At 47.5% G+C, this 24,771-nt stretch overlaps 4 protein-coding genes and 2 pseudogenes across 7 annotated transcripts in view; 3 read left to right on the forward strand and 3 right to left on the reverse strand.

The window, feature by feature from the left end:
* The window catches only part of LOC308572147 (G-protein coupled receptor 4-like), a 182,230-nt gene that overhangs the window by 119,164 nt on the left and 38,295 nt on the right, over window positions 1-24,771 (reverse strand). The window lies entirely within an intron of this gene.
* On the reverse strand, window positions 1,708-2,359 carry LOC308572436 (histone H2A-IV). The gene has a single exon (XM_081168463.1). The coding sequence runs from the start codon at window positions 2,220-2,222 to the stop codon at window positions 1,833-1,835; it is 390 nt and encodes a 129-aa protein (XP_081024589.1). The 5' UTR covers window positions 2,223-2,359; the 3' UTR covers window positions 1,708-1,832.
* On the forward strand, window positions 2,483-3,183 carry LOC308572437 (histone H2B 7 pseudogene; annotated as a pseudogene). The gene has a single exon. The product of its transcript is annotated as a histone H2B 7 pseudogene (transcript).
* LOC308571627 (histone H4) lies at window positions 6,549-7,109 on the forward strand (the record flags this gene model as incomplete). The annotated part of the gene is made up of 1 exon (XM_081167264.1): window positions 6,549-7,109. The coding sequence occupies one exon, from the start codon at window positions 6,549-6,551 to the stop codon at window positions 6,858-6,860; it is 312 nt and encodes a 103-aa protein (XP_081023390.1). The 3' UTR covers window positions 6,861-7,109.
* LOC308572023 (zinc finger BED domain-containing protein 6-like) lies at window positions 12,753-23,710 on the reverse strand. Of its 2 annotated transcripts, XM_081167794.1 has the most exons (3): window positions 22,858-23,710; window positions 22,098-22,308; window positions 12,753-16,344 (listed from the first exon to the last, which is right to left on the reverse strand). In XM_081167794.1, the coding sequence occupies exon 3, from the start codon at window positions 16,330-16,332 to the stop codon at window positions 13,651-13,653; it is 2,682 nt and encodes an 893-aa protein (XP_081023920.1). In that variant the 5' UTR covers window positions 16,333-16,344; window positions 22,098-22,308; window positions 22,858-23,710; the 3' UTR covers window positions 12,753-13,650. The 2 variants fall into 2 exon arrangements, with proteins under 2 accessions (XP_081023920.1, XP_081023919.1); XM_081167793.1 differs by lacking the exon at window positions 22,098-22,308 and having other exon boundaries at window positions 22,858-23,709.
* LOC308570753 (histone H2B 1/2/3/4/6 pseudogene) lies at window positions 22,930-24,617 on the forward strand (annotated as a pseudogene). Its single transcript has 2 exons — window positions 22,930-22,940; window positions 23,992-24,617. The product of its transcript is annotated as a histone H2B 1/2/3/4/6 pseudogene (transcript).

A 24,771-nucleotide genomic window follows, 5' to 3' on the forward strand; every position in this document is an offset into this window, starting at 1 on the left:
GCGGAGACAGTTAATTCCAGTCAAAGGCGACTATGGGGTTGCGGCACTCATCTTGTTTTCAGGCCAAGGGAGCCAGCATTTGTCCACAGGCAGCTTTCCGAGTCATGTGGGCAGCATGACTAAACCACTTCTGGCGCAATGGGACACCAGGACGGGAACCAGAGCACACTGAAACGCCGTTTTCCTTCCTGCCGCAGCTATACCTATTTATCTACTTGCACTGGTATACTTTTGAACTGCTAGGTTGGCTGAAGGAATCAATTCTCTTGTGCTTTGGTTCTGCTTTCGGGTTTCCCACAGGCATCTGACTGGCCACTGGAAGAACAGGATGTTGAGGTAGATGGGCTATGGACCTGCTCCAGCAGGGATCTTCTTGACTACCTATTTTAACCATTCAGAATAGTTATAACTCTGCCCTAAACTGCTTCATCTTGCAACATCAGCATGCATATCTCTTGATTTAATTCATTTGTATGCAGCTTTCCTTATCTGCTTTGTGTACATGCTTTGATATCACACCTGTTATTCCAAGCTGAACACATTCTGAATGCCTTTTTAAAAATTGGCTTGGCTGTTCCTATTTTAAATGGGTTCCACTTAATTTTACATGGGTGGGTGTATTAGGCTAATACAGCTTTATCATAATTTACAGAGATTTAATGCTTTCATAACATGGTCCAAGAAGCAGGTTTTCTTCCTATATTCATGTGGGGAATTTGGAATCTGGAGTACTAGCAAATTCCACCATTCCTAGTCAGCGTAATCAAATAGGAACAACATTGCAGATATTAAGAAGCAAAAAGCACATACTTTAATTCCCTCCTCCTGAACAGTAGAGGAAAAAGGGAAGAACGTTTGCAAAAATTGTTTTCTACTTTCAACACATGCAGGAAGAAGTTTGGTTTTACACAAGTGTTACCATTTCTTAGTGTGTATAGGAGGAGGACGGGAAAAAGCAGGGGGAACCTCACACACTATCATAAAGAATTAAGAAAAACCATTGCCGAAACCCGGGATCGAACCAGGGACCTTTAGATCTTCAGTCTAACGCTCTCCCAACTGAGCTATTTCGGCACGTGCGTTACAATGCCTGAGCCCCTCCATCAGAAACAAAAACATGCTGACCTACAATATACCACGTATTTCTGTCTTTATGGACTGCAGGGGAGATGGTCGCTACATTGTACTATTACCGCATTTACACATTGTTGTGCTACATTGTTACGCTATCGGTCTGCATTTTATTGTTACCTTATTCTAGCCACACTTGTATCCAGAGAACTCCGGAGGACTAAAAAGAGTATTGTTGCGTATATAGCCATCTAAGAGCCCAGAAACTTAAGCCAAGAGGGAAACTCGGGAGACAGCAATGTCAAGTTATCTGGGTGTAAGCCTAGTAGAAAACAGAGGCTGGCTTCCAGGTTAAAAGTGCGCGAAGGGTTTCACAGCAAGCCAGACTTACAAACTTCACATCTGGGGAAAGTTAAGATACTTAAATGATACTCTGCCGGATAAGCCTCATGTTAGATCCGTGCTGCGATTGCCGTTTCACCCCGGAAGATACCCACTGTGACACTGAAATAAGGCGGGAGAAAGTATTTGACGCTCTGGCGATACCAGATATTAATGCAGGAACTGGCGCAAAGCATAAGACCCTTAAGTTACGTCTCTGCTAACTGGTTATACAAATTCCATATTACGAATTCATTTTGCCAGAAAACATACATGTAATCAAATCAGCTCTTTTCTGGATATTGTGGGTGGCTCTTAAAAGAGCCTTTGTTGTCTGTTTTGGAATTTCGCCGACGTCTCCTAAAAAATCCTACAAGAATTTACTTGGCCTTCGCTTTATGGCTCTCGGTTTTCTTGGGAAGAAGCACAGCCTGGATGTTAGGCAACACTCCTCCTTGAGCGATAGTGACTTTGCCCAGAAGTTTGTTCAGCTCCTCGTCGTTGCGGATGGCGAGCTGCAAATGGCGAGGGATGATCCTGGTCTTCTTGTTGTCCCGGGCAGCGTTGCCGGCCAACTCCAGGATTTCAGCAGTCAGGTACTCCAGCACAGCAGCCAAGTAGACGGGCGCTCCGGCTCCAACGCGCTCTGCGTAGTTCCCTTTCCGCAGAAGACGGTGCACACGACCCACGGGGAACTGGAGTCCGGCACGAGAAGAGCGAGTCTTCGCCTTGGCCCGAGCCTTGCCTCCTTGCTTGCCGCGTCCAGACATGATACCAGCTTCTAAAGTAGAACAACAACTCGAGATGAGAAACCGGAAAAGTAAGTCGGAACATGGCGATTCTGGCCCTTTTATACCCTCCCTGAGACTCAGCCTCGGCAATTTCGATTGGCTGAACGCTGAAAGCCACCACAGCGTCCAATGAAAGCGCGGCTTCTCATTGTGCCCAATGAAAACGCCGAGGTCTCACGTCACCCATTGTGATGATTGGTTGGTTTCGAGAAAACCTTTTGTGCGCGTTGTGGTTTCTTAATCAGGGCGTCGAAAGGAGCCAATAGGAAAGCGGGAGGATTGTGCGCCGAACCGCGGGGGACGGTGAATAAATAGGCGTGCAGCGAAGACTTTGCTAGCATTTCTTTTTTCACACATATTGTCAGTTGGTCGCAGTTTCAGCGTAGCAGGATGCCGGAACCAGCCAAATCCGTGCCTGTTCCGAAGAAGGGCTCCAAGAAGGCCATCACCAAGACGCAGAAGAAGGGCGACAAGAAGCGCAAGAAGAGCCGCAAGGAGAGCTACTCCATCTACGTCTACAAGGTGCTCAAGCAGGTCCACCCGGACACGGGCATCTCCTCCAAGGCCATGAGCATCATGAACTCCTTCGTCAACGACATCTTCGAGCGCATCGCGGCCGAGGCTTCCCGCCTGGCGCACTACAACAAGCGCTCCACCATCACCTCCCGGGAGATCCAGACCGCCGTCAGACTCCTGCTGCCCGGAGAGCTCGCCAAGCACGCCGTCTCCGAGGGCACCAAGGCCGTCACCAAGTACACCAGCTCCAAGTAATTCCTTATTCTTGGCGCAGCAGCTTTTTTAAACAAACCAACGGCTCTTTTCAGAGCCACCCACTTTCTCTGCAAAAGAGCTAAATTTGCTAGAAAAACTGCGCGTGAGCTTTATGTAAGAGGCTTTACTTGTGTGTTAACTGTCTTTTGGAAATAAATGCTAGTTAGTTAACGTTATTGTGTTATGAGATACTCCTAAAGCTAAGCTTTTGCTTTTGAGTCATAGCCTGCAAATGAAGCTCTTTCGGTAGGGAGAGGACCTCTATTGCTCAGATGGGACACATTCACCTTACCTTAGATGCAGTAATTTAATTTCATTAATTGCTATTACCTTTAAGTCGTGGCACAGTTCTTATCACTTGTGAATTAAACAAGAGAGCACCAGACTTTTGGAAGATATAATCACATAAATATATATCCCTTCACCTAATGCTTTTATGGCCTGAAGCTCCTACCTGAAAAGTTTACACTCCTGGACAGATGAATTTTTAGAATCCATCTGGCAAGTTATTTCTTCCTTTCTCTACTTCTCTTACCCGTCTCAATGCATTTTTCTTCTATTCGTTTTTTCCCCTCCCTCCCCATTTTATACAAGTCCTTTTCAGTCTCCACTAGATTTCTCAACTTGGCCTGTTTTTCCTATGTCTCTTAAAGTCAAAAAGCTCATACTGTTTTGAGTGCTCCAGAAATTAACTCCCTTTCCTCAGCTGTCTCCAAATCTCCAATTATTGAAATCACCAACTTGTTTCCATCTCACCTTCATTCTCTCCTTCCAAAGTCTGCTACACAGAAATGTGTTTAGTGGTATGTTTGGCCAATAAGGCAGATGTTTCACAGAAACATTTCTCTGTTGTTGTGGGGAGGCAGTTCCCAACCAGTCTTCTGATTAGGGTTACAGCTGTTCTTATTTCAAAGTCAGTATGCCAATTCCTTTTCAATCAGTAACGTTTTGTGTAAAGTTGCATTTGTTTGGGGAGCCAAGTTCTAGTGTGCACCTAGGTCTCAAAATATTCTGAAAGGGGACATCAGGGCTGCATGTTAAATTTGCAGACTTTTCTGGGAGTACTAGCAATCAGCAATAACTGATTGGAACACCTGAAGTCTGATTAGATTCCGGTCCCTGCTAGTAACCCATCGATTCAATAATCATGTGCAGTAGTACTTACTCTTTATTTACAATCTTTTAACTTGGGTCACTCAAAGAAAACTTCTGCATACTGTCTGAAGTGGGGATCACATTGGTTGCAGGAAGGTATATGAAAGATTCGCAGGGAACTATTATAGGTTAGTTGGAAAAGTTGAAATAAACTGAGTTCAAATCACAGCTCAGCTAACCAAGGTGACCTCGGGCCAGGCACAGTCAACTTTACGTACCTCACAGGCTTGTTGTGAAGATAAAAATGGGGAGGGGGAGAACTACATTGAGCTTCTGGCTGGAAAGGTGGGATATAAACATAATATAAGAGAATGTGTAATAGTGCTTTAATGAAAAGCATTTCACAGAAGCAACTTCGCAACTTCTTTGCCACTCTTAATGCAGGGGTCAACAAGCTTTTTCAGCCATGGGCCGGTCCACTGTCCCTCAGACCATGTGGCGGGCCGGACTATTTTGAGCGGGGAAAATGAATGAATTCCTATGCCCCACAAATAACCCAGAGATGCATTTTAAATAAAAGGACACATTCTACTCATGTGAAAACACTCTGATTCCCATACTGTCCGCAGGCTGGATTTAGAAGGCGATTGGCCAGATCTGGTCCCTGGGCCTTAGGTTGCCTACCCCTGTCTTAATGTAACAAAGGTTTGCTAAACAACTGTAGATTGTACACTGGTTATCCATGTTGCTGCATTCACAGGAGCAAAGGCAGGCAAGCAGCATGAGGAGCTTCAACTCATGCTAATGTGACCATCCTATAGGAACATGGGAAGAGCTTGTTGGGTCAGGCCAATGGCCTGTCTAGCACAGCATCCTGTGATCACAGTGGCCAACCAGATGCCTGTGGTAAACCAGCAAGCAGAAGCTGAGCATGAGCACTCTCCTCTCCTGCAGTTTCCAACAACTTGTATTCAGAAGCATTTGTATATATAAAAGAATCTGTTTCAAACACTGCATATTTATAGTCCCCCAGTCCTTTTTTTCTTTGGATCATCCAGGGTCTCTGAATCTACCAAATATCTTGGTTCAGCCCCTTTTGACACAATCTGTGATAAAGTGCCTGGGTATTATCTGAACTGTTCAGCAACCTCTTTTGTGTTAAAGAGGTTGTTAAGCTGACAACACTGTGTTGAACTGATGTTACACTGCCTGAAGAAATCAGGCTGCAAGATATCTCAGCAAATGGGTGCAGTTTTGCAGCACCAGTGATGCCCTGCTGTCCGTCTAAATAGCTGGCCTCAAGTGAATATACCGAAGATGTATCATGAAAGTGTTTTGTCCACAGCTCCACTCATTAGGACCTTTTCAACACATCTTCATTAAACTTTGATAAGTGTTGAGGATCACAAAAGTTACCTGAGATCTCTAGGTTTAAGTGGTCTCCTATTCTGCTGTGTATAATGACAAGGCTACAGCATCGGTGCTTCTGTTGGCTAGGTGAATAAACAGCTACAGGAAGCCTGCTAGAAAATAAAAATGGGCAAATCCATGGATGTAGCATTTGCACACACACAAAAAATTTTTTGTGCGTCTGTCAAGATCATTCCTGTTCACCCTCCCTTTACAAATATGGAGTGTATTCTCCCCCACCCCTTTTGTATGGGCACAATAGACCGCAGGCAGTCTTCACTTTCTATGAAAAACATCAAGAAGTTGGGAAGCATGATGGAGGAAGGAAAATAACAATAAATGTTAGTGTCTTGGAATCTTAGCCACTGTTCTTTCCTGGACATAGCACAGTACTGGTACATAGCTAGGAAGGCTGGCTATGTTCATCCTTACTTTTTAAGCATCTCAGTTGGAAAGATTTTTGGAACCCCCAAATTCCAGAACAATTTGGGGTGCAATTGTATATACACACTTGGGAGTAAGCCCTGTTGTACTCAGTGGAATTTACTTCTGAGTGGACAGTGCTTATAGTTGCCCTATTGATTTTTCATAGCTGTGTATCTTGTGATATATACATAATTAGGTTGGGCTTCATTTTATAATTGGTTATTATTTGTTCCTGGTTGAATTCTGCGTACATACATACTGCCACCAGCCGCTTTCAGCTATTCTGTCATAGCAGCACAGAAATATATATATATAACGCGAATGATATCTTGCCGCCACGAAAACGCTAAAGCGGGAAGACTGTGAAGGCGCCAACAAGAATTTCAAATTGAAAGGACAACGAGGGCGCCGATTGGCTGGTTTGAAACTACCCAAACCTCTTCTCATTGGATAGAACCAAACTTGCCCGCCAAGGTTTTTTTCCCTGGGAATGGAGCGGGAGGCTTCGCCTCTTAGTTTTCATTCTGGTCGGATTGCATTGTATATAAACCGGCTTGGACAGCGGCAAAATCTCATTTGGTTGGTGCTGTAGTATTTGTGAAGATGTCAGGACGTGGAAAGGGCGGAAAGGGGTTGGGGAAAGGAGGCGCCAAAAGGCACCGCAAAGTGCTCCGCGACAACATCCAGGGCATTACCAAGCCTGCCATCCGCCGCCTCGCTCGCCGCGGAGGAGTCAAGCGCATCTCCGGGCTCATTTACGAGGAGACCCGGGGCGTCCTCAAGGTCTTCCTCGAGAACGTCATCCGCGACGCCGTCACCTACACCGAGCACGCCAAGAGGAAGACGGTCACCGCCATGGACGTGGTGTACGCTCTCAAGCGCCAGGGCCGCACTCTGTATGGCTTCGGCGGCTAAGGTTTCCCCGCTTCCACAGACCAAAATATCAACAAAAGGCCCTTTTCAGGGCCACCCACCTTTTCCGGAAAAGAGCCAGTCGCTGTCTTTGTTCTAATACAAATTCAATAAATCGAGCAGTTTCAAAAATAAATGTGGAGGGGAGGAAACTCTTAGAACATGCTGACCAGGGGAGTTTTATTTGCCACCTTAGAAGCCTTCTAATAACATAACTGGCCACCATTCATATAAAAATAATTGGCCTCTATTCCTGCGTAGTGTCTTGTTCCCTTTAAATGCTTTGCATTAGGAGCTCTCTTCGTCTCATTGGGTCAAAGCAGCTGTTCTTGATTGCCAAGTGACTACTTTAAAATAAACTATTGGTCAAAGAATGCAGTACGCTCTTGTTTGCAGAACTGATGGCTTCGCTTAAGAAAAGAAAAAAAATACGTCATTCTTTATATACTGACAATACACGCCATATCGCGTGTAGCAGAGTGGCGCAGCGGAAGCGTGCTGGGCCCATAACCCAGAGGTCGATGGATCGAAACCATCCTCTGCTAATATTTTTTTTAATTTTCCTTTATTTTACAATCACTTTTTTTTTTTTAAGTGCATAAATCAATGTATTGGGGTTCCTTCCTAAAATGCTTTCCTGGGAGTCAGTCCTTCTGTACTCCAGCGAGACTTCTGAGTAGATTTGCATAAGAACAATAAAAACGCTGCTATAAGTCAACGAAGCAAGAAATTAACGACGGGCTTTATTTTCTTCCTGATTTCCTGCAAAGTTCCACCGAGGAAGCCTCCACCCTCAGCTCCCCATAACTTTATTACAGCGCCTATTTTATTTTAAATAAAAATAGGGAGCGACATTAGAGGTAGGAGAAACGTGTTTGTACAAATAAATAGAAATAAATTAGCAGAGGATGGTTTCGATCCATCGACCTCTGGGTTATGGGCCCAGCACGCTTCCGCTGCGCCACTCTGCTGCGCGTGGATTGGTCTGTATTGTCACTATATAAAGGATGAAGTCTCTCCCTGAGTTCTCCAAAAGCGCAACGAAGTAACTTCAGGACCTTACTTTCGGGAGAGGAATTCCTGCGTGAAGTGGCAGATTAAAATCGTAAACCCTGATGCTTCCTACTTTACAATCCTACCTGTGTGTGATTCAATGGGTTTTATCTTCAAAAAAGAATTTCTATCTACATAAAGACACAGGGGGATACATACCTGCCCGGGAGCAAGTCCCGTTCAAGTCGGTATGACTCTTACATCTGAGATAGACATGCAGGATTGCTCCGTCCGTCTCAGGCCCTGGCGACTCAGATAATTCTGTCTTAATTTTAATCAAGGGGTAGGGGAAGGAAAATGAAACCATCCTTTATGAAAAGGTGATGTGTAGTAAAAAAAACCACACAGAAATGCTGGTTATTTTCTCTTGCCTTGGTGTGTGTAAAATATAAGCGATGCATTTTGTAAATAAACTTGTTATCTGTGTTCGTATGTTATCTTTCTTTCAAGGTGCCTCCTTAGGGGCAAATACTTTTCATGTTCTGCACGCACGTCTGATTTTACTTTTTATTTTTATTTTTGTTCCTAGTAAACAGGATGGCTTATTTCTAGCATCGGGGGCCCTGCAACATTTGATCCCACTTTGAGTCAGTCACTTCCAAGGTTGTTGTTTCTTTTTGTTTTTAAAAAGAAGATCTGTACATGATTACCTTGCAGTAAGCAGATGGACGGCTTGTATGTTTCATGAAAACTATGCTGCAGAGCACCTATTTCCTGTTTGTGGAGCAGGAGGTTGATTTGGGATGGGGGACGATTGCAGTCGCGCAAGAAATTCACAAAGGAATTGGCATTCTTTATAAATACACAAACGACTGAAAACTGAACTGCTCTCCAGTCCTGCCCTGCCTCAAATATCCAGGGATGGGTGTGCTATTCTACTTACTAGATAGACAGTAGGTGTGGGGAACTTTTTGTTAGTATCCCAACACTTTTAGCCCATCACATGTTGCTGAACTATAACTCCCATCGGCTGCAGCAAACCTGGCCAATGGCCAGGGGTGGTGGGAGTTGTAGTTCAGCAGCATTAGGAGGTCCAAAAATGCCTCCCTCCTGCTCTATAGCTTTCCCCAACCTACTGGCCTCCAGTGCTTGGGGCTACAACTCCCACCAGCTTGTGTCAGAATGCAGGAGTGCTAGTCCAAAGCATTTAGAGGGCACCAGGTTGGAGACGGTGGGTCCGCTACACTAAAAACAAAAAAGCAAGAGTTTTAAGGCACCTTCAGTCCCAATGTTGTTATGCAAGAAGCTTTTTGTTGACCACAATCTGGTTTATTTCATTGCATACACTGGGTCTGGGGTACTTTTGATTCCCAAGATGCTGCTGAGATACAACTCTCATCATGCCTAGTCCTTAGCCAGGCTTGCGAGGGATGATCAGAGTTGCATTTCGGCTACATCAGCTACATCTACTCTTCCTAATGGTGATTCCCAGCATGTGGTGTTCAAAGGTATATTGTCTCCAACAGCAAAGGTGGATCATAGCACTCATGGCTGGTAGTGGTATTCTCCATGGTGGTCTTATTGTGCCGATCATTAAACTCTATAGAGGACATGACGTCATGCCAAAGAACCATCTAGTCCAGGCCAGAAGTGTTCTTATAGAGGCCCACCAGTGGAGGGATGCCTAGATGAAGCCTGGGAAGAGACATGATAGTTGTCTTCAAATATCTGAAGGAGTGTCTCTACCCCCATCGTTCTACCCAGACACTGAGGTCCAGTGCCGAGGGCCTTCTGGTGGTTCCCTCACTGCGAGAAGCCAAGTTACAGGGAACCAGGCAGAGGGACTTCTCGGTAGTGGTGCCCTCCCTGTGGAACGCCCTCCCACCAGATGTCAAAGAGAACAATTACTACCAGACTTTTAGAAGACATCTGAAAGCAGCCCTGTTTAGGGAAGCTTTTAATGTTTGATGCATTACTGTATTTTAATATTTTGTTGGAAGCCTCCCAGAGTGGCTGGGGAAGCCCAGCCAGATGGGCGGGGTATAAATAATAAATTATTATTGTTGTTATTATTATTATTTGACAGGCTGTCACACAGAATATGAGGAAGCTTGTGCCCTACACGGGGCAGGCTGGCATAGATAACCAGCCTCATATAGCCAACATTCTTAAGTATAATTAATGCACATGAGGGTTAAAACCATAGAGTAAGATGTCTGGCCAGGCTTAGCTCACCTTGGGAGTCACTAGGTAATCAAGCCTTTCCCCCCTTGTTTACCTGATGAACTCAGCATGTGAAGAGGTCTCAGCTGGTTGCGCCAGCTTAGCTGTATAGCTCTAACAAGCCCCTCCCGAGCTCCTATACCAATAGTTTAGAAATTTTCATCACTTTGCAACTAAGCTCAGTTTGACTGCTTGTGCAACTTTTCTGACTAATGTATGGAAAAACACACAAACTTGACCTTTGAAGAGTTTGTAGGTAAACCGATTATTAACTTGCCAAACGTGTGGTCTTTTCATATGGTGGGGGAAGAGGGGTTTTGGAAACTCCCTAGAAGCAGATTTTGGCTGTCCATCAGGGAAGGCGAACGTTCCTTTGACTTGCCTTGAAAGGTGAGGGGCTCTCCTTCACATATAACTTTTAAAGCGGAGGTTTAAGCACCATCTCTCACGAAGGAGTCATATCCTGCAATTTGTAGGATTCCTGCACTGAACAGAAAGCTGGACTGTAAGTTCCATCTCTGACTTTAAAACCCTATGGAAACCAACCCTCAGAAATAGTGCTATTATCCATGCACGTGTATGCCATGTAAGAGCTAGTGTGGTGTAGTGGTTAGAGTGCTGGACTAGGAGCTGGGAGACCAGGGTTCAAATCTGTGCTCAGCCACGAAGCTCTCTGACCTTGGGCCAGTCACTGTCTCTTAGCCTAAGCTACTTCACAGGGCTTTTCGTGAGGATAAAATGCAGAAGGGGGAAAGCCATGGATGCCACATTGAGCTCCTTGAAGGAAAGGTGGGATGTAAATAAAACAGACCAAGGAGAGACAGCTCTGGATAAATTCCAGAGTTATTAAGACCCTTACTCAGAGTACATGCCCACCTGCTTTGAAGCCTCCACCTTAATCTCCTGGTTCATTCTCAGCTGGGTCCCTGTGCTTTTAATGTGACAGAAACTCACCTGGTGAAATGTTCCCGGGGTGAAGATGCCGTGATGGGTGGGAGAAACTTCACCTGTTGCATTTTTAACCCAGGCACAAAAGCCCTGCCTGAAAGAAGGGGGTCCCTTCCCAGTGAACGGCTATTAGCATCTCAAGATTTCTTCTCCACCACCATCCCTCTGTAGGTAATGTAAGGGGTCAGAATCAAACACGTCTACCATGAAATTGCCGAGAACCTGGGGCTGTTGCAAAGTATAAGGTTCTTTGCAGGTGGTTGTAGTTAGACAGAAGCAGAAAGCATGAATGAATTACTGGGTTACTGCAACATGCTCTAAGAGGGGCTTTCCTTAAGTGCAGAATGCTGCAGCACAATCGCTAACAAGGGTGAAGCCTTGTCTGCAGAGAACTCCTGTGTTCAGAGATCTGTACTGGTTGCCAATTTGCTTCCTGGTCAAATTCAGGGTGTTAATATTAGATTATAAAGCCCTTTACAACTTGGGACCAGTCTACCTACAAGATCACAGGTTTTCTTTCTGGCACCTGCTGAAAACATTCTACAAGCCTACCCAGGTGCTTTGAAAGTTGAAATAATTTTAATCTGTTTTTAGTTTAACTTTTTAAAGTTTCAAAGTAGGTGATTTTCCATTCAAGCTGATAATAGGAACTTTGTGATTAATGACACGTTTCCTTTTGTGTCCTGAATTGTAAACTTTGGGGCAAGGACTGTCTTACTGAGCTCTTCGAGCTGTCCGGAAGAATATTCTTGGCTGAATAAAGAGGTAATAGGTAAAGGCAGTAACAGGTCCAGTCGCGGACGACTCTGGGGACTCAGGAGCAGGGACCGAACAACAGGAGCTTACCCCGTTGCGGGGATTCGAACCGTTGACCTTCTGATCGGCAAGTCCTAGGCTCTGTGGTTTAACCCACGGCACCACCCGCATCCCTATAAAGAGGTAATACTGCCCCCATAAATAAATGTGGGGCGAGATGTAGCAAAAGCCATGTGGGCTCAGACAAACCATACAATTTGAGAGTCTTGCGTTCTGCAGTAGCCTGGCAGATGCCTCTCAGGAAGCTTACGAAGCAGGGCATGATAGCAACAGTCCTCCCAAACTGCTGCTCCAGTTATGCCGCTGGTACTTGGGGGATAGACTGCTTCTGATCATGGAAGTTTCATTTGGCAATGGTGGCTAACAGCCACCACTGACCCTCCTCTGCCACACAATTCGTCACATCTCCTTTTAGACTTCTCTACCCAAGTGACGCAGGTGGCACTGTGGGTTAAACCACAGAGCCTAGGGCTTGCCGATCAGAAGGTCGGCGGTTCGAATCCCCGCGACGGGGTGAGCTCCTGTTGCTCGGTCCCAGCTCCTGCCAACCTAGCAGTTCGAAAGCACATCAAAGTGCAAGTAGATAAATAGGTACCGCTCCGGCGGGAAGGTAAAAGGCGTTTCCATGTGCTGCTCTGGTTCGCCAGAAGCGGCTTAGTCATGCTGGCCACATGACCCGGAAGCTGAACGCCGGCTCCCTCGGCCAATAAAGCGAGATGAGCGCCGCAACCCCAGAGTCAGTCATGACTGGACCCAATGGTCAGGGGTCCCTTTACCTTTAATCAAGTGACGACATCGCCACCTCTCGTGGCAGGGGATGCTATGCATTTCTTTTGCATATCAAAACTGGGCTCCTAACATAGCTGTGACTGAAGGGGCAAGAGGGATAAAAATGAAACACACACAAGTCCTTCATCTGCTCGAAGGAATGTTTTTATTTGGGTAGCTTGTTTCGTTTTGATCTTATTTCATGTTAGTGACTCGGGAGAGCAGTTAGGATTTTAAAAACAAGTGCTTCGAAACATCCAGTTAAAATGAGTCTAAAAGTTCTGAAAATGGCAAGTACTTGTTTTCTTTAAAGTCCACCCCCACCCCCCACGTTAGCACCATTTCTAAAGACAGAATCAACGCACAGCATCATTGTTAAAAGGGGATTTCTACAACTACGAGCAGCACATTCCGGCTTCATTCACAAAACTGGCTACACGAGGGGGTGTCAACCTGGTCCCTACCAGCCACTTGTTGGCGTTTCAGGATTCTAGGTGGGCGGTAGGGGGTTCTATGGCACAAGCTGAATCCTCCTTCCATCGAGCACTGGTGGGCAGTAAGGAAATTTTACCATCAAGAAAGATGCATTATTGGACGGTAGGTATAAAAAGGTTGGTAACTCCTTGGTTACACAATGGAGGGCTGCTCAAAGCTTTGCAGCTGTGCTTGGCAACCTTTTTGCTCCTGCAGTCTGATGTAACTGACTGGAGGTTTGCCGAGGAACTGCTGGGCCAACCATAGCACCTGGCGGGTTGCATTCGCCTCAGTGGGCCACACAAGGCAAGATCCTGCTCTAATGCACAGCAAGTCTTTCATCTTCAAACAGGTCCAGCGGGGGAGTCCCGCCTGCAGAGGAAGCGGCTCCGTCGTCCAATACTTCTCACGACAACAACAACAACAATCAAAGTCATTAACTTTAAAACACAACAGACAAAATTCACAACAGGTTTGGACTAATTCCTACCCTCCCTCCTTTTCTGCGAGGCAACTACGCCCACGAAAGCTGCCCCCTTACTGAGAATGGTTCAGCACATGGCTGTGCTCCTCACTGCTTTTCCTCCAGTTCCTCATCCGCCGTCAAAAGGTCTTCCTCGTCTTCCAGATCCAAGTCCTCCCTCGACCCCATGGCGCCTTGCGAGGAGGGCAGGTCTCCCAGAGAGAGCCTCCAGTCTTGCGGGACAAGGTGGCGATTCTTTCGGATGAAGGTCAGCATCTTCACGTTGGCTGGGGAGAGGTCCTTGGGGTGTCCCCTGTCCGCCAATGAACCGGCACCGCCGGAGACGTCTTCGGAGGGCACCGACGTAGGCGGGCACCCAAAATGGAACAGGGCCACCTTGAAGAGGGCCGGCCAGACCCCCATCTTCCCCTGCCAGTACAGCATGGGGTCGGCGTTCTCCCCAATGTGGTCCACGTTGTCGTGGAGATACTCCTCCATCTCCCGCAGGGCCGCCGCTGCCCCTCCCTCGGACGCCAAGCCCATGGCGGGGTCACTCTTGGTAATCGCCCGCCAGCGCTTCATGGTGAACTGCCACGCCGCCGAGCCGGGGGGTCCGCTGGAGCCGCTGGGCTGCTGCGGGGATGAGCGCCCCATCGGGGAGAAGTCGGCGTCGGGCCCCGGAGGTACGTAGGACCTGGTGGCCAAGTCGAGGATGTGCTCCCTCAACATGGCTGCGTCGCCCGTGTCAGCCCCGCCTAGCTTCATGGTGGTGATGTCCCTGAAGCGGGGGTCGAGGAAGGCGGCCACCCGGCAGATGAGGGTGCCCTTCATCTCGCTCAGCTGGTTTTGGGCTTCCAGGCAGTCCAGGGCCTGTGTGGTGAGGTGGGCCGCCGTGTTGTTGTTCTCCTGGTAGTACCTGGTCCTCAAGGCCCGCAGCTGCTCCTCCAGGAACCACAGCAGAGGGAGAGCCTGGCAGAGTGTGGCGTCTGGGCGGGTGACCAGCGTGGCAGCATCCTCAAAGGGCTTGAGGATCTCCACCAAACACTTCACCACCTTCCAGTCCGGCGGCGTCAGGTGCAGCAAGGCGGCCTCCTCGTCTTGCTCGAAGATGGCGCTGACGGCTTGCCGCTCCCGGTAGAGGCTCTCCAGCATCCGCAGTGTGGAGTTGGATCTCCGGGGAGGCTCTTGCCCCGCCGGCTGCCGGTGCGAGCCCAGTATGGCCTGTGCCTCCAGCAGGCGCCGCCGGACCACCGTCGAGCGCTTGTAGCGGGTGCAGATCCTCCGGGACGTCTTCAGCAGCCGGTCGACGTGGGCGTCGGCCGCCAAGAAGGCCTTCACCACCAGCTTCAGGCAGCGCGCCAAGCAAGGGACGTACTTGAGGCGCAGCTCGCGCACGGCCTTTGCTGTGTTGGCCCCGTCGTCCAGGACCACGCCCCCGGTCTTCAGGTCGTAGAGCCAGTCTTGCAGCACCTCCCTCAGCTTGTGGCAGATGTCCTCGGCTGAGCAGGGCCCCTCGAAAGCACACACCGACAAGGTGGCGTGATGCCGTGAGAGGACGCCCGCCGACTCGGCCACCCAGTGCCCCGTCACCGACATGTAGGAGGCAGTCTGCCGGCCCGACCAGGTGTCTATGGCGATGTGGACCGTACGGCCCACGCTGCCCACCACCGCTTGGCGGACGGCTCGGGACACCACTTTGGACAGCTCAGGCACAGCCTTCGTGGCAAAGAACGCGCGCCCAGGGATTTTCCAGCGGGGCTGGGCGGTGGCCATCAGCCGGCGGAACCCGTCGCTTTCCACGTATGAAGGGGGCTGCATGTCCACGGCAAGCATCCAGGCCGTTTCAGAAGCTAGCTGGATGGCTGCTGAGTGCGTTGGCGGGTAATACGGCTGGTTCCTCTCCTGGCGTGCGGGCTGGAAGGCCGGGGCAGGTGGCTCGGTCACCACAATGGTCGGGCCGTGTGGCCTCTCCTTCAGGGGCATCAGAGGCGAAGGAGGGACCACCGCGACACCTGGCAAGTGCAGCCCGTGGTGCACCTTCAGGTGTTTGTGGAGGGCCGTGGTGCCAGGGCGGGTGCCCCCGTCCTTGCCCCTGCGCACCCGCTTCTGGCAAGTGCTGCAGACGGCCACGCACGGCTCCCTGGGATCCAGGGTGAAATAATCCCACACGGCCGAGGTGGTTTTCTTGGGGGCGTGCGTGGGGATTCCGTCCACCACCAGCACTTCCCGCTCGCGCCCGCGCTTGTGATGGTGATGGTGGGAAGAGGCGTGCGTCATGGGGGTGAAGAAATGCACCATCTCGATGCCCGCCCTGCCCATGGTGCCGGCGGGCATGTAGGTCCCTGGAGGAGCAGACTGCGGGTGGAGGACGTGGGGCGGGGAGAACGACACTCTCTCAATGACCTCCTCTCCGTCGTCCTCCTCCTCCTTCTTGAGGTACGAGAGCATCTCTTGAGCCTCGGGGTGGCCAGGCTCCTTCGCCCCCAGCTGATTGGATGCCGCCGGAGAGAAAGCACCCAGCTCTGCCGTGTCCTCGTCCTCCTCGTCTTCTTTCTCCTTCAGGTAGGAGAAGAAGTCGTGCACGGTTGTCGTCGACGGGCCGGGCTCCTCCTCCTCCTTCATCGCCGGCTGCAAAGACACCGCCGGGGCAGCCATGACGGGGAACGGTTCCCGGGAGACACCGGATTCCGACGCGCCCGAGAAATGAGGCTCCTGGAGGTGGAGGGCCACGCCTCTCCGGGTAAAAGTCGCCAGCTGGGCTCTTCTGCCCCGGCCGCGCCTTGGCATCATGGCAGAGGAGCCCTGGGAAGGGGAGGAAAAGGAACACAAGCGTTTCACTCCCGGCAGGTTCCCTCTGGTCACTCAAAGCCCAGCGGCTTCTTTTAAAAGCAGACACTCAAATGCAGGAAACAAAGGGCAATGCGCTGTCCCGCTTTCATCTCCCCTCCCATACCCACAACTTTTCACACCACAAGGGTGGGACATCTCTGTCAGCGTAAGGTTCTCATTAGCTTCTGGGCAATCTTTCATGGAACGTAACATCTGATGGCATATTAAATGTGTTCCAAAACTGTTACTGCTTTGCTTTTGTTCTTATCATAGAATTGTAGAGCTGGGTGGGACCCCGAGGGTCATCTAGTCCAACCCCCTGCAATGTAGGAATCTTGCCCACAGCTGCCCCTGGGTGGGCTCAAACAGGCAGATGAACTGACCCATTGTGGCATTATGTATTTTCTGTGTTGTTGTTTTCTCGTGAACTGCCCTTAGATCTACCAATGAAGAGCAGTAGGCAAATTTTAATAATAATAATAGTAATAATAATAATAATACAGTGGTATGGTACCTCGGTTTACAGACGCTTCAGGTTACAGACTCTGCTAACCCAGAAATAGTACCTCAGGTTAAGAACTTTGCTCCAGGATGAGAACAGAAATCGTGCGGCAGCCCCATTAGCTGAAGTGGTACCTCAGGTTAAGAACAGTTTCAGGTTAAGAATGGACCTCCAGAATAAATTAAGTTTTTGAATTGTGGGCACCACAATTCAAGAAGGACACTGACAAACTGGAACGTGTCCAGAGGAGGGCAACCAAAATGGGCAAAGGCCTGGAAACGATGCCTTATGAGGAACGGCTAAGGGAGCTGGGCATGTTTAGCCTGGAGAAGAGGAGGTTAAGGGGTGACATGATAGCCATGTTCAAATATATAAAAGGATGTCACATAGAGGAGGGAGAAAGGTTGTTTTCTGCTGCTCCAGAGAAGCGGACACGGAGCAATGGATCCAAACTACAAGAAAGAAGATTCCACCTAAACATTAGGAAGAACTTCCTGACAGTAAGAGCTGTTCGACAGTGGAATTTGCTGCCAAGGAGTGTGGTGGAGTCTCCTACTTTGGAGGTCTTTAAGCAGAGGCTTGACAACCATATGTCAGGAGTGCTCTGATGGTGTTTCCTGCTTGGCAGGGGGTTGGACTCGATGGCCCTTGTGGTCTCTTCCAACTCTATGATTCTATTCTAATCTGAGGTACCACTGTAGTGGTAGTTACAGGTAGGTAGCCGTGTTGGTCTGCCGTAGTCGAAACAAAAAGAAAAAAGAAAAAGAAAAACATGCCTTCCAGTAGCACCTTAGAGACCAACTAATAACTAACTTAGTTGGCCTCTAAAGTGCTGCTAGAAGGAATTTTATTTTTTTATTTTATTTTGTTTTGTTTCAATGATGATGATGATGATGTAGCCCTAGTTGAAGGAGCCATTTGGCGCCTAGCTTTTATATCTGAGTTTCTAATCCTGTTCTGCACCCACCACCATATAGGCCTCAGAATCCTGGCTACACCAGACTCGATCCCTGACCTCTCTTGATTGATCGGACACAGGTTCGACTCCTCCAACCAAGGTTGTGTGGACCCTGGCTAAGCTATGCTGCTCCTCCGAGAGGCTGAGCCACTGGTGTGATAACGGAGCTTCTTGCACTGGTCTGGTGGTGCCAGCTGGCCCACTCCTCTCGTTTCATCTCTTCAAAGCATAGACTCGTAGGGCTGGAAGGTACTCTAAGGGTCATCTAGTCCAACCCCCCTCTTTAAGGCTGCCCCCAAAACAACTGGTTGTCGCCACTGCTAGCCCTACTCAGAGTAGATCCATTACAATTAATGGGCCTCAGTTAGTCATGTTCATTATTATTATTAGACCTGTTTTGTCACTTGGTAACTAAAGGCAAGAAACTTACAACACATTTGAAAGCATTAATATATATATATATATATATATATATATATATATGCTTTCGTAGATTTTCACGGGTACAGGAATGTAGGTTTTGGTGTCTTCGGGTGTCTTCCCGTGTAAGAGTTGGGGTGTCTAGGCGACGTTTCGACCTATATATATATATATATATATATATATATATATATGTTATAGCATAAAAACAAAACAACCTCCATAACAGCCACTGAACTTTAATGGGCCTACTTTGATTAGAATCATAGAATTGTAGTAGGACTTGCATTGCATACAGTCCAAAAATACAACGACCACAGTGACTTTTAGCATCACCACATACTGTTTGTAATCGTACTGCCTTTTGCATTTTAGTAAGTTTCTCAATCGCCCAGAGGATTTAGCTGGTGGGTGGTATAGAAATGTAATAAATAAATACTATTTTTTTCCGGACATTGAGGCCATGGCTTATGTAGTCAAACCAGAATCGTTCGCAACCTGCAGACGTGGGGAAAGCCAAGTTTTATAGGTCAAAAAAGTGGGGATAGGAAGAGACTAGTGACCACTGTGAGAGGAATTTTGAGGTCTTAGATATACGGTATGCTAAATGTTCATAAGTGTACCAACCAAGCACGTACATAGAACAGCACAGGAAGACTGACCTGGAACCATTTTCAAACTGTCCCAAACTGACCAAATGTCCAAACTGTCCCAAACTGACCAAATGTTTTCTCTGCAAGGTCAAAGGAAAATGGAAAAGCCTCCCCATTGCCTTTTCCTTCACAAATCCTGAGTTAAGGGTATGTCTGTGTTTGAATATGGTGAGCTTGTGACCTGACTCAGGAATGTATTTTTCGCTTTATAGGACACACTTTTCCCCCTTCAAAAATGAAGGGGAAATATGTGTGCGTCCTATGGAGCGAAGACGCCATAGCCCCGCGACCCTCTCCCGGGTGGAGAGGTGACGCGCGGCTATGGCAGGAGCCTCTCCGCTGCGTCTTTCTGCTGCTCCCTGACCTGTTCTTTGGGGCTGGTGGTGGGCTTCCCCCCGCCAGCCCCAAAGAGCAGGTCGAAAGGAACCTGAAGCCTGAAGAGCGAGAGGGGTCAGTGCACACCGACCCCTCTCGCTCTCCAGGCTTCCAAGGTAGCTGCCTGAACGCACCTTAAACGGCACCTTGTTTTAGAGCTGGAAAACAAGAGGGGGAAAGTTCTCCCCCTCTCTGTGCAGTGCCTCCTGCCCCTTCACTGAAGGGGCGCTGGGCAGAGAGGGGGAGAATTTTTTTTTCTTGTTCTCCCCCCTCTAAAACAAAGTGTGTCCTATTGTCCGGTGCGTCCTATGGTGCGAAAAATACGGTAAGTATTTATCATTACAAAAGACTGGCCAGGCTCCCCAGGGTATCCAATCTAATAAGCAGGCAATCCAATCAAGTGACCATTAAACAGTTAACCTGTCAGACAAGATAATCAAGTCACTCAGATTTCTGTTTTAGACCACCTTTTCTGTGATGTAGGTATGTGGGGGGTGGTCTTGCGTTACAGCCTTCTGTGATGTATGTATGATATATGGAGGGGTGGTCTTGAGCTCCACAGGCAGGGAATTTAAAATATCTATATAAGGCCTTGCACGCCATTGTTCTGAGTTCCTCCTCCTTTCCTGTGAGGGGAGCACCCTGTTGCAACAGATCAATAAAGATCAGGCTTACGAGCTGCTTTGCTTCTCAATATTCTCTGGTTGGCCTGTTATTTTCTCCTACCAATAGGTAACCATATAGTAAGGACTCTATATGGGCTCTTGGATACCCCATAAGGAAAAAAGGGCAGATTTTGTTTACAACACCACTGAGTGGGAGCAATGGCCAGAGAATCCTACTGACTCTTGGGAGCAGGAAAATGGTAAATAAATGGGGTTGGGTGGGTATAGAGGGGGGCATACAGTGGGGCTGAAATCCTCCATCTTCCATCTTCACACACTATTTTTTTGCTGAAATAAAAAATTCCTTCCAGTAGCACCTTAAAGACCAACTAAGTTAGTTCTTGGTATGAGCTTTCGTGTGTGTGCACACTTCTTCAGATACTTCAGATATTTTTTTGCTAGTTACAGGTAGGTAGCCGTGTTGGTCTGCCGTAGTCGAAACAAAATAGAAAAATTTCTTCCAGTAGCACCTTAGAGACCAACTAAGTTTGTTATTGGTATGGGTTTTCGTGTGCTTAGTAGTTCTCTAAGTTGCTACTGGAAGGATTTATTTTATTTTATTTTGTTGCTGACTCCATTTGCTCCAGGTGTTTTCTTATGGTGCTACTTCATGCTCATGGAATTTTGCAAAGATAGGTCAGATCTCTGCCTCCAAGAGGCTTACAATACAGTGGTACCTTGGTTCTCAAATGTCTTGGTACTCAAACAACTTGGAACCCAAACACTGCAAACCCATGTTGTAAACAAAAATTGCCCTTTTCCCTTATGGGGTATCCAAGAGCCCATATAGAGTCCTTACATAGGCTCCCTATTGGTAGGAGAAAATAACAGAGGCCAACCAGAGAATATTGAGAAGCAAAGCAGCTAGTAAGCTTGATCTTTATTGATCTGCTGCAACAGGGTGCTCCCCTCACCCACAGGAAAGGAGGAGGAACCCAGAACAATGGCGCGCAAGGCCTTATATAGACTTTTGAAATTCCTACCCTGTAGATCAAGACCACCCCAGAAACATCATACATCACAGAAGGGGTGTAGCTCAAGACCACCACCCCATATACATCATACCTACATCACAGAAGAGGTGGTCTAAAACAGAAAATTGAATGTTGTTTTTCTCCAGTTGTTGTTTATCTCCTGTCTGGCAGGTTACTTGATTGGATACCCTGCTTACTTGATTGGATTGCCTGGGGAACCTGGCCAGTCTTTTGTAATGATAAATACTTAGTTCCTGGGCCAGGTCACAGGCTCACACCCTATTCATATCTTAAATGTGCCCCTAAGACAGGGTTTGTGAAGGAAAAGACAATGGGGAGGTTTCCCACTTTGACCTTGCAGAGAAATCATTTGCTCAGTTTGGGAATCAAAATGGTTTCAGGTCGGTCTTCCTGGGCTGATCTATGTACGTGCTCGGTTGGTACTTATGAACATTTAACATATACCTAAGACCTCAACATTCCTATCACACCCAGAAGTAAGTGTTCCTGTTTGCCAACTTATTTCAGAAGCCGAATATGCGCCGTTTTGAGTGTTACGCTTCCGATTTGAGTGACACACTTCCGTTTTGCGTGTTACGCTGAGATCTGTCTGCTTTTGCTATTTATTTTGCATTTTTGTTTTCGAGGCTCTTTTTTTGTTGACTGTGTGGAACCCAGTTCAGCCACTGATTGATTGATTGATTGATTGATTGTGAGACTGCGGTACATTGTTTATTGCTTTCATTTTATGGATCAATGGTCTCGTTAGATAGTAAAATTCATGTTAAATTGCTATTTTAGTGGACTTTTAAAAGCCTGGAACGAATTAATACGTTTTGCATCACTTTCTATGGGAAAGCACGCCTTGGTTTTGGAATGCTTTGGTTTTGGAGTGGACTTCCAGAACGGATTAAGTTTGAGAACCAAGGTACCACTGTACAGAAGTCCTCTATTTTCATCGGATAAATGTTGGAAGGGGTGTTAGTATTGTCTACTACCAGCAGCTTTCTGGGGGTTTCGGGCAGGCAGGCAACATCCCCAGCCCTACGTCTCTATGCGCCTTCTACATGCATAGCACATGCTTCACTGCTGAGCTACAGCCCTTGGTGGTAGAGGTGCCGCTACTCTAGAAGTAACTCCCTCTCTTGAGAAGTTCACCCAGCGTAGCCTTTTGCAGACCTCCTCCAGGAGCAGGAACAAAACATTCTCCAAAGGTACACACAAAGCTGGTTGGGAAATCCCACCACCGATTTTCCTTTCTGAGCACCTTGACCAGAAGCTCTTGGATAGCAGGAACAACGAAGTCTGCACCTTGCTGGGCTCAAAACTCTCCCTCCCCAACCAGCATGCCCAATGGTCAGGGAGAATGGGAGCTGGAGTGCAGCAGCATCTGGAGAAACAGAGGGGACCCCCCCCCCAGTATTGTTCATATCTATCTATTCTGATTGTCTATCGACATATTGTTTTGAATTATTTTTCAATATTGCTTTTTTTTTAATGCTGTAACCCGCCCTGTGCACTTAGGGTTAAAGGCAGGTAATTAATAAACAAAGGAACAATATTGTTCCATTTAACCAGTTAAAAGTCTTTCAACATGAAGGGAAGCAGGATTGAGAAGTTCCCCTAACATGGGAAATGTAGAGAGACTAGCTCTAGCCTACCTTACAGGGTAGTTGTAATTTACTTTTTTTAGATGCTAGAGAAATATGCGTGAAATCTAAAACGTTACTGCTGAAGAGAACAACAGATAAATAAATAAATATTTTTTAAATTGGGGGGGGGGGGAATAACCATTGCTACGCCTTCCCCCTCCCTCTTCCCCGAAGGCGTATTCTTTAACTGAACTCTCAGTGGCTTAAAAGGAGATGCAACGCCTTCTCTGATACCAAAGCACGAGAGACAAAAGCGATCTTCGCCCTTAAAAGCGGGACACACTCACCAATCCAAGATGGAAGCTGCGCCGACTATCAGGAACAACCCAATCCCTCAGTTATTATTATTTTTTGCAGAGATGGCTTGCAAGTAAGCGATACGCCTTATTGCAAAAAGACGCACACGCGCAAAACGACGCCCGATTTTAAAAATACAGATTATCATTTATTTATCTTTTAAAATCTCGCAGGCTATCTATTCCAAAACGATATATAAAAACCTTAAAAAGGAACAAAAAGCACCCGGAAGAAAAACCTAACACCCGGATGTTAAAAAAAACAACTTACAGGAAACCTCACTTCCCATATTTCTTTTTTTCCTTCCGCAAAATTCATTTCACGACCCACACTTTCGTAGGTTTGCTTGGCGAGGGATTCGGAGTGAGGTGTCGATTCTTGTGCATAGCTACTCGGAAGCAAGCCCCACTGGGATTTACTCCTAGAGAGGTGTGTACAGGAGTGCATTCGCAGTCCTACACGTTTACTCACTGAATTTTTCTGGGGCATTAGTACCAGGTGGGTGGTGAAAGGAACTGAATCCAGCCCTTAGCGTAAATTCTCTTTTGCAATTATGCATCCTCGACAAATACTGCATGCTAAAAAAGGAGAGAAAAATGCAACGATTCCTTTGATCCTCCCTGCATGTGTTTTCCCGTCCCCTGCTCCAATTAAATCAACCCATCAGCCGGTATTTCTCATGTACGTAAAATAAATTCACGTTTTCTGCTTTTTAAAAACTTCACGGGATAATGAACTACAGCCCTTAATTATTTTCCTTATGAGAGCTTTGCAACCTAGCAACAGGCAAAAGTAGAGGAAAAGGCTGGATCTATCAATCTGATCTATCTAGGTCTGTTTGCTTACTTTTCTAGTTAATATTTGAATATATAATCAGGGTGGCTTTTTAATTTGAGGCAGCAGCTGAAATGTTTAATTCACAGGTCTCCCGGGCCGCCCAATAGCACGCCAGCGTTCGAATCCTGGTTATTTACATCCTTGGAAAGCTGGAGAGTGACGCAAGCTCGTCGCCGTCCAATAGCGACGTCGCACTTTGGAGCCCTCATTTCCATAAGCGTCCTATAAATAAGGGAGCTCATCAACCGCACCACCACTCTTGCTTGAGGCTGCAGTTGAGCGAGAAGACTGAAGATACCTGAACCGGCCAAATCCGCTCCCGCGGCCAAGAAGGGCTCCAAGAAGGCCATCACCAAGACGCAGAAGAAAGGCGACAAGAAGCGCAAGAAGAGCCGCAAGGAGAGCTACTCCATCTACGTCTACAAGGTGCTCAAGCAGGTCCACCCGGACACGGGCATCTCCTCCAAGGCCATGAGCATCATGAACTCCTTCGTCAACGACATCTTCGAGCGCATCGCGGCCGAGGCTTCCCGCCTGGCGCACTACAACAAGCGCTCCACCATCACCTCCCGGGAGATCCAGACCGCCGTGCGACTCCTGCTGCCCGGAGAGCTCGCCAAGCACGCCGTCTCCGAGGGAACCAAGGCCGTCACCAAGTACACCAGCTCCAAGTGAGCTGGGCGCCTGGGAAAGTGCTACAGAAACCCAAAGGCTCTTTTAAGAGCCACCCACTTTCTCATTTGAAAAGCGCTGTTCCGCCTTGTGTTAACTCCCAAGTATTCCCCTCCCGGATGGGGGGGGGGGTTCCTTTGGTGTCCTGCTGTCGGGGTTTAGTGGGGAATAATACCAAGAGGCGAGGGAGGGGACAGGAAGAGATCGACTGTATCTAACGTTGCTCTTAAATCTGGGTCGACCAATTAATAGGTCTAATAATAGTGGTAATTATTACGGTCAAAGACCAGTTCATAATAGGTCTATTAGTCTTGATTCCTTTATTTCAATGGGCCTATTTTACTGGGGCGTAATGTTATCGGTGAAATAGTAAGTGTACAAGCCTAAAATAAAAA

The sequence above is a fragment of the Podarcis bocagei genome (assembly GCF_964188305.1).
Source record: "Podarcis bocagei genome assembly, chromosome: 13".
Taxonomy (NCBI): Eukaryota; Metazoa; Chordata; class Lepidosauria; order Squamata; family Lacertidae; genus Podarcis; species Podarcis bocagei.

What these genes read in the sequence shown, in the direction of transcription:
- LOC308572436 (XM_081168463.1), bottom strand. Translation starts at nt 2,222, where the DNA reads ATGTCTGGACGCGGCAAGCAAGGAGGCAAGGCTCGGGCCAAGGCGAAG.
- LOC308572023 (XM_081167794.1), bottom strand. Translation starts at nt 16,332, where the DNA reads ATGATGCCAAGGCGCGGCCGGGGCAGAAGAGCCCAGCTGGCGACTTTT.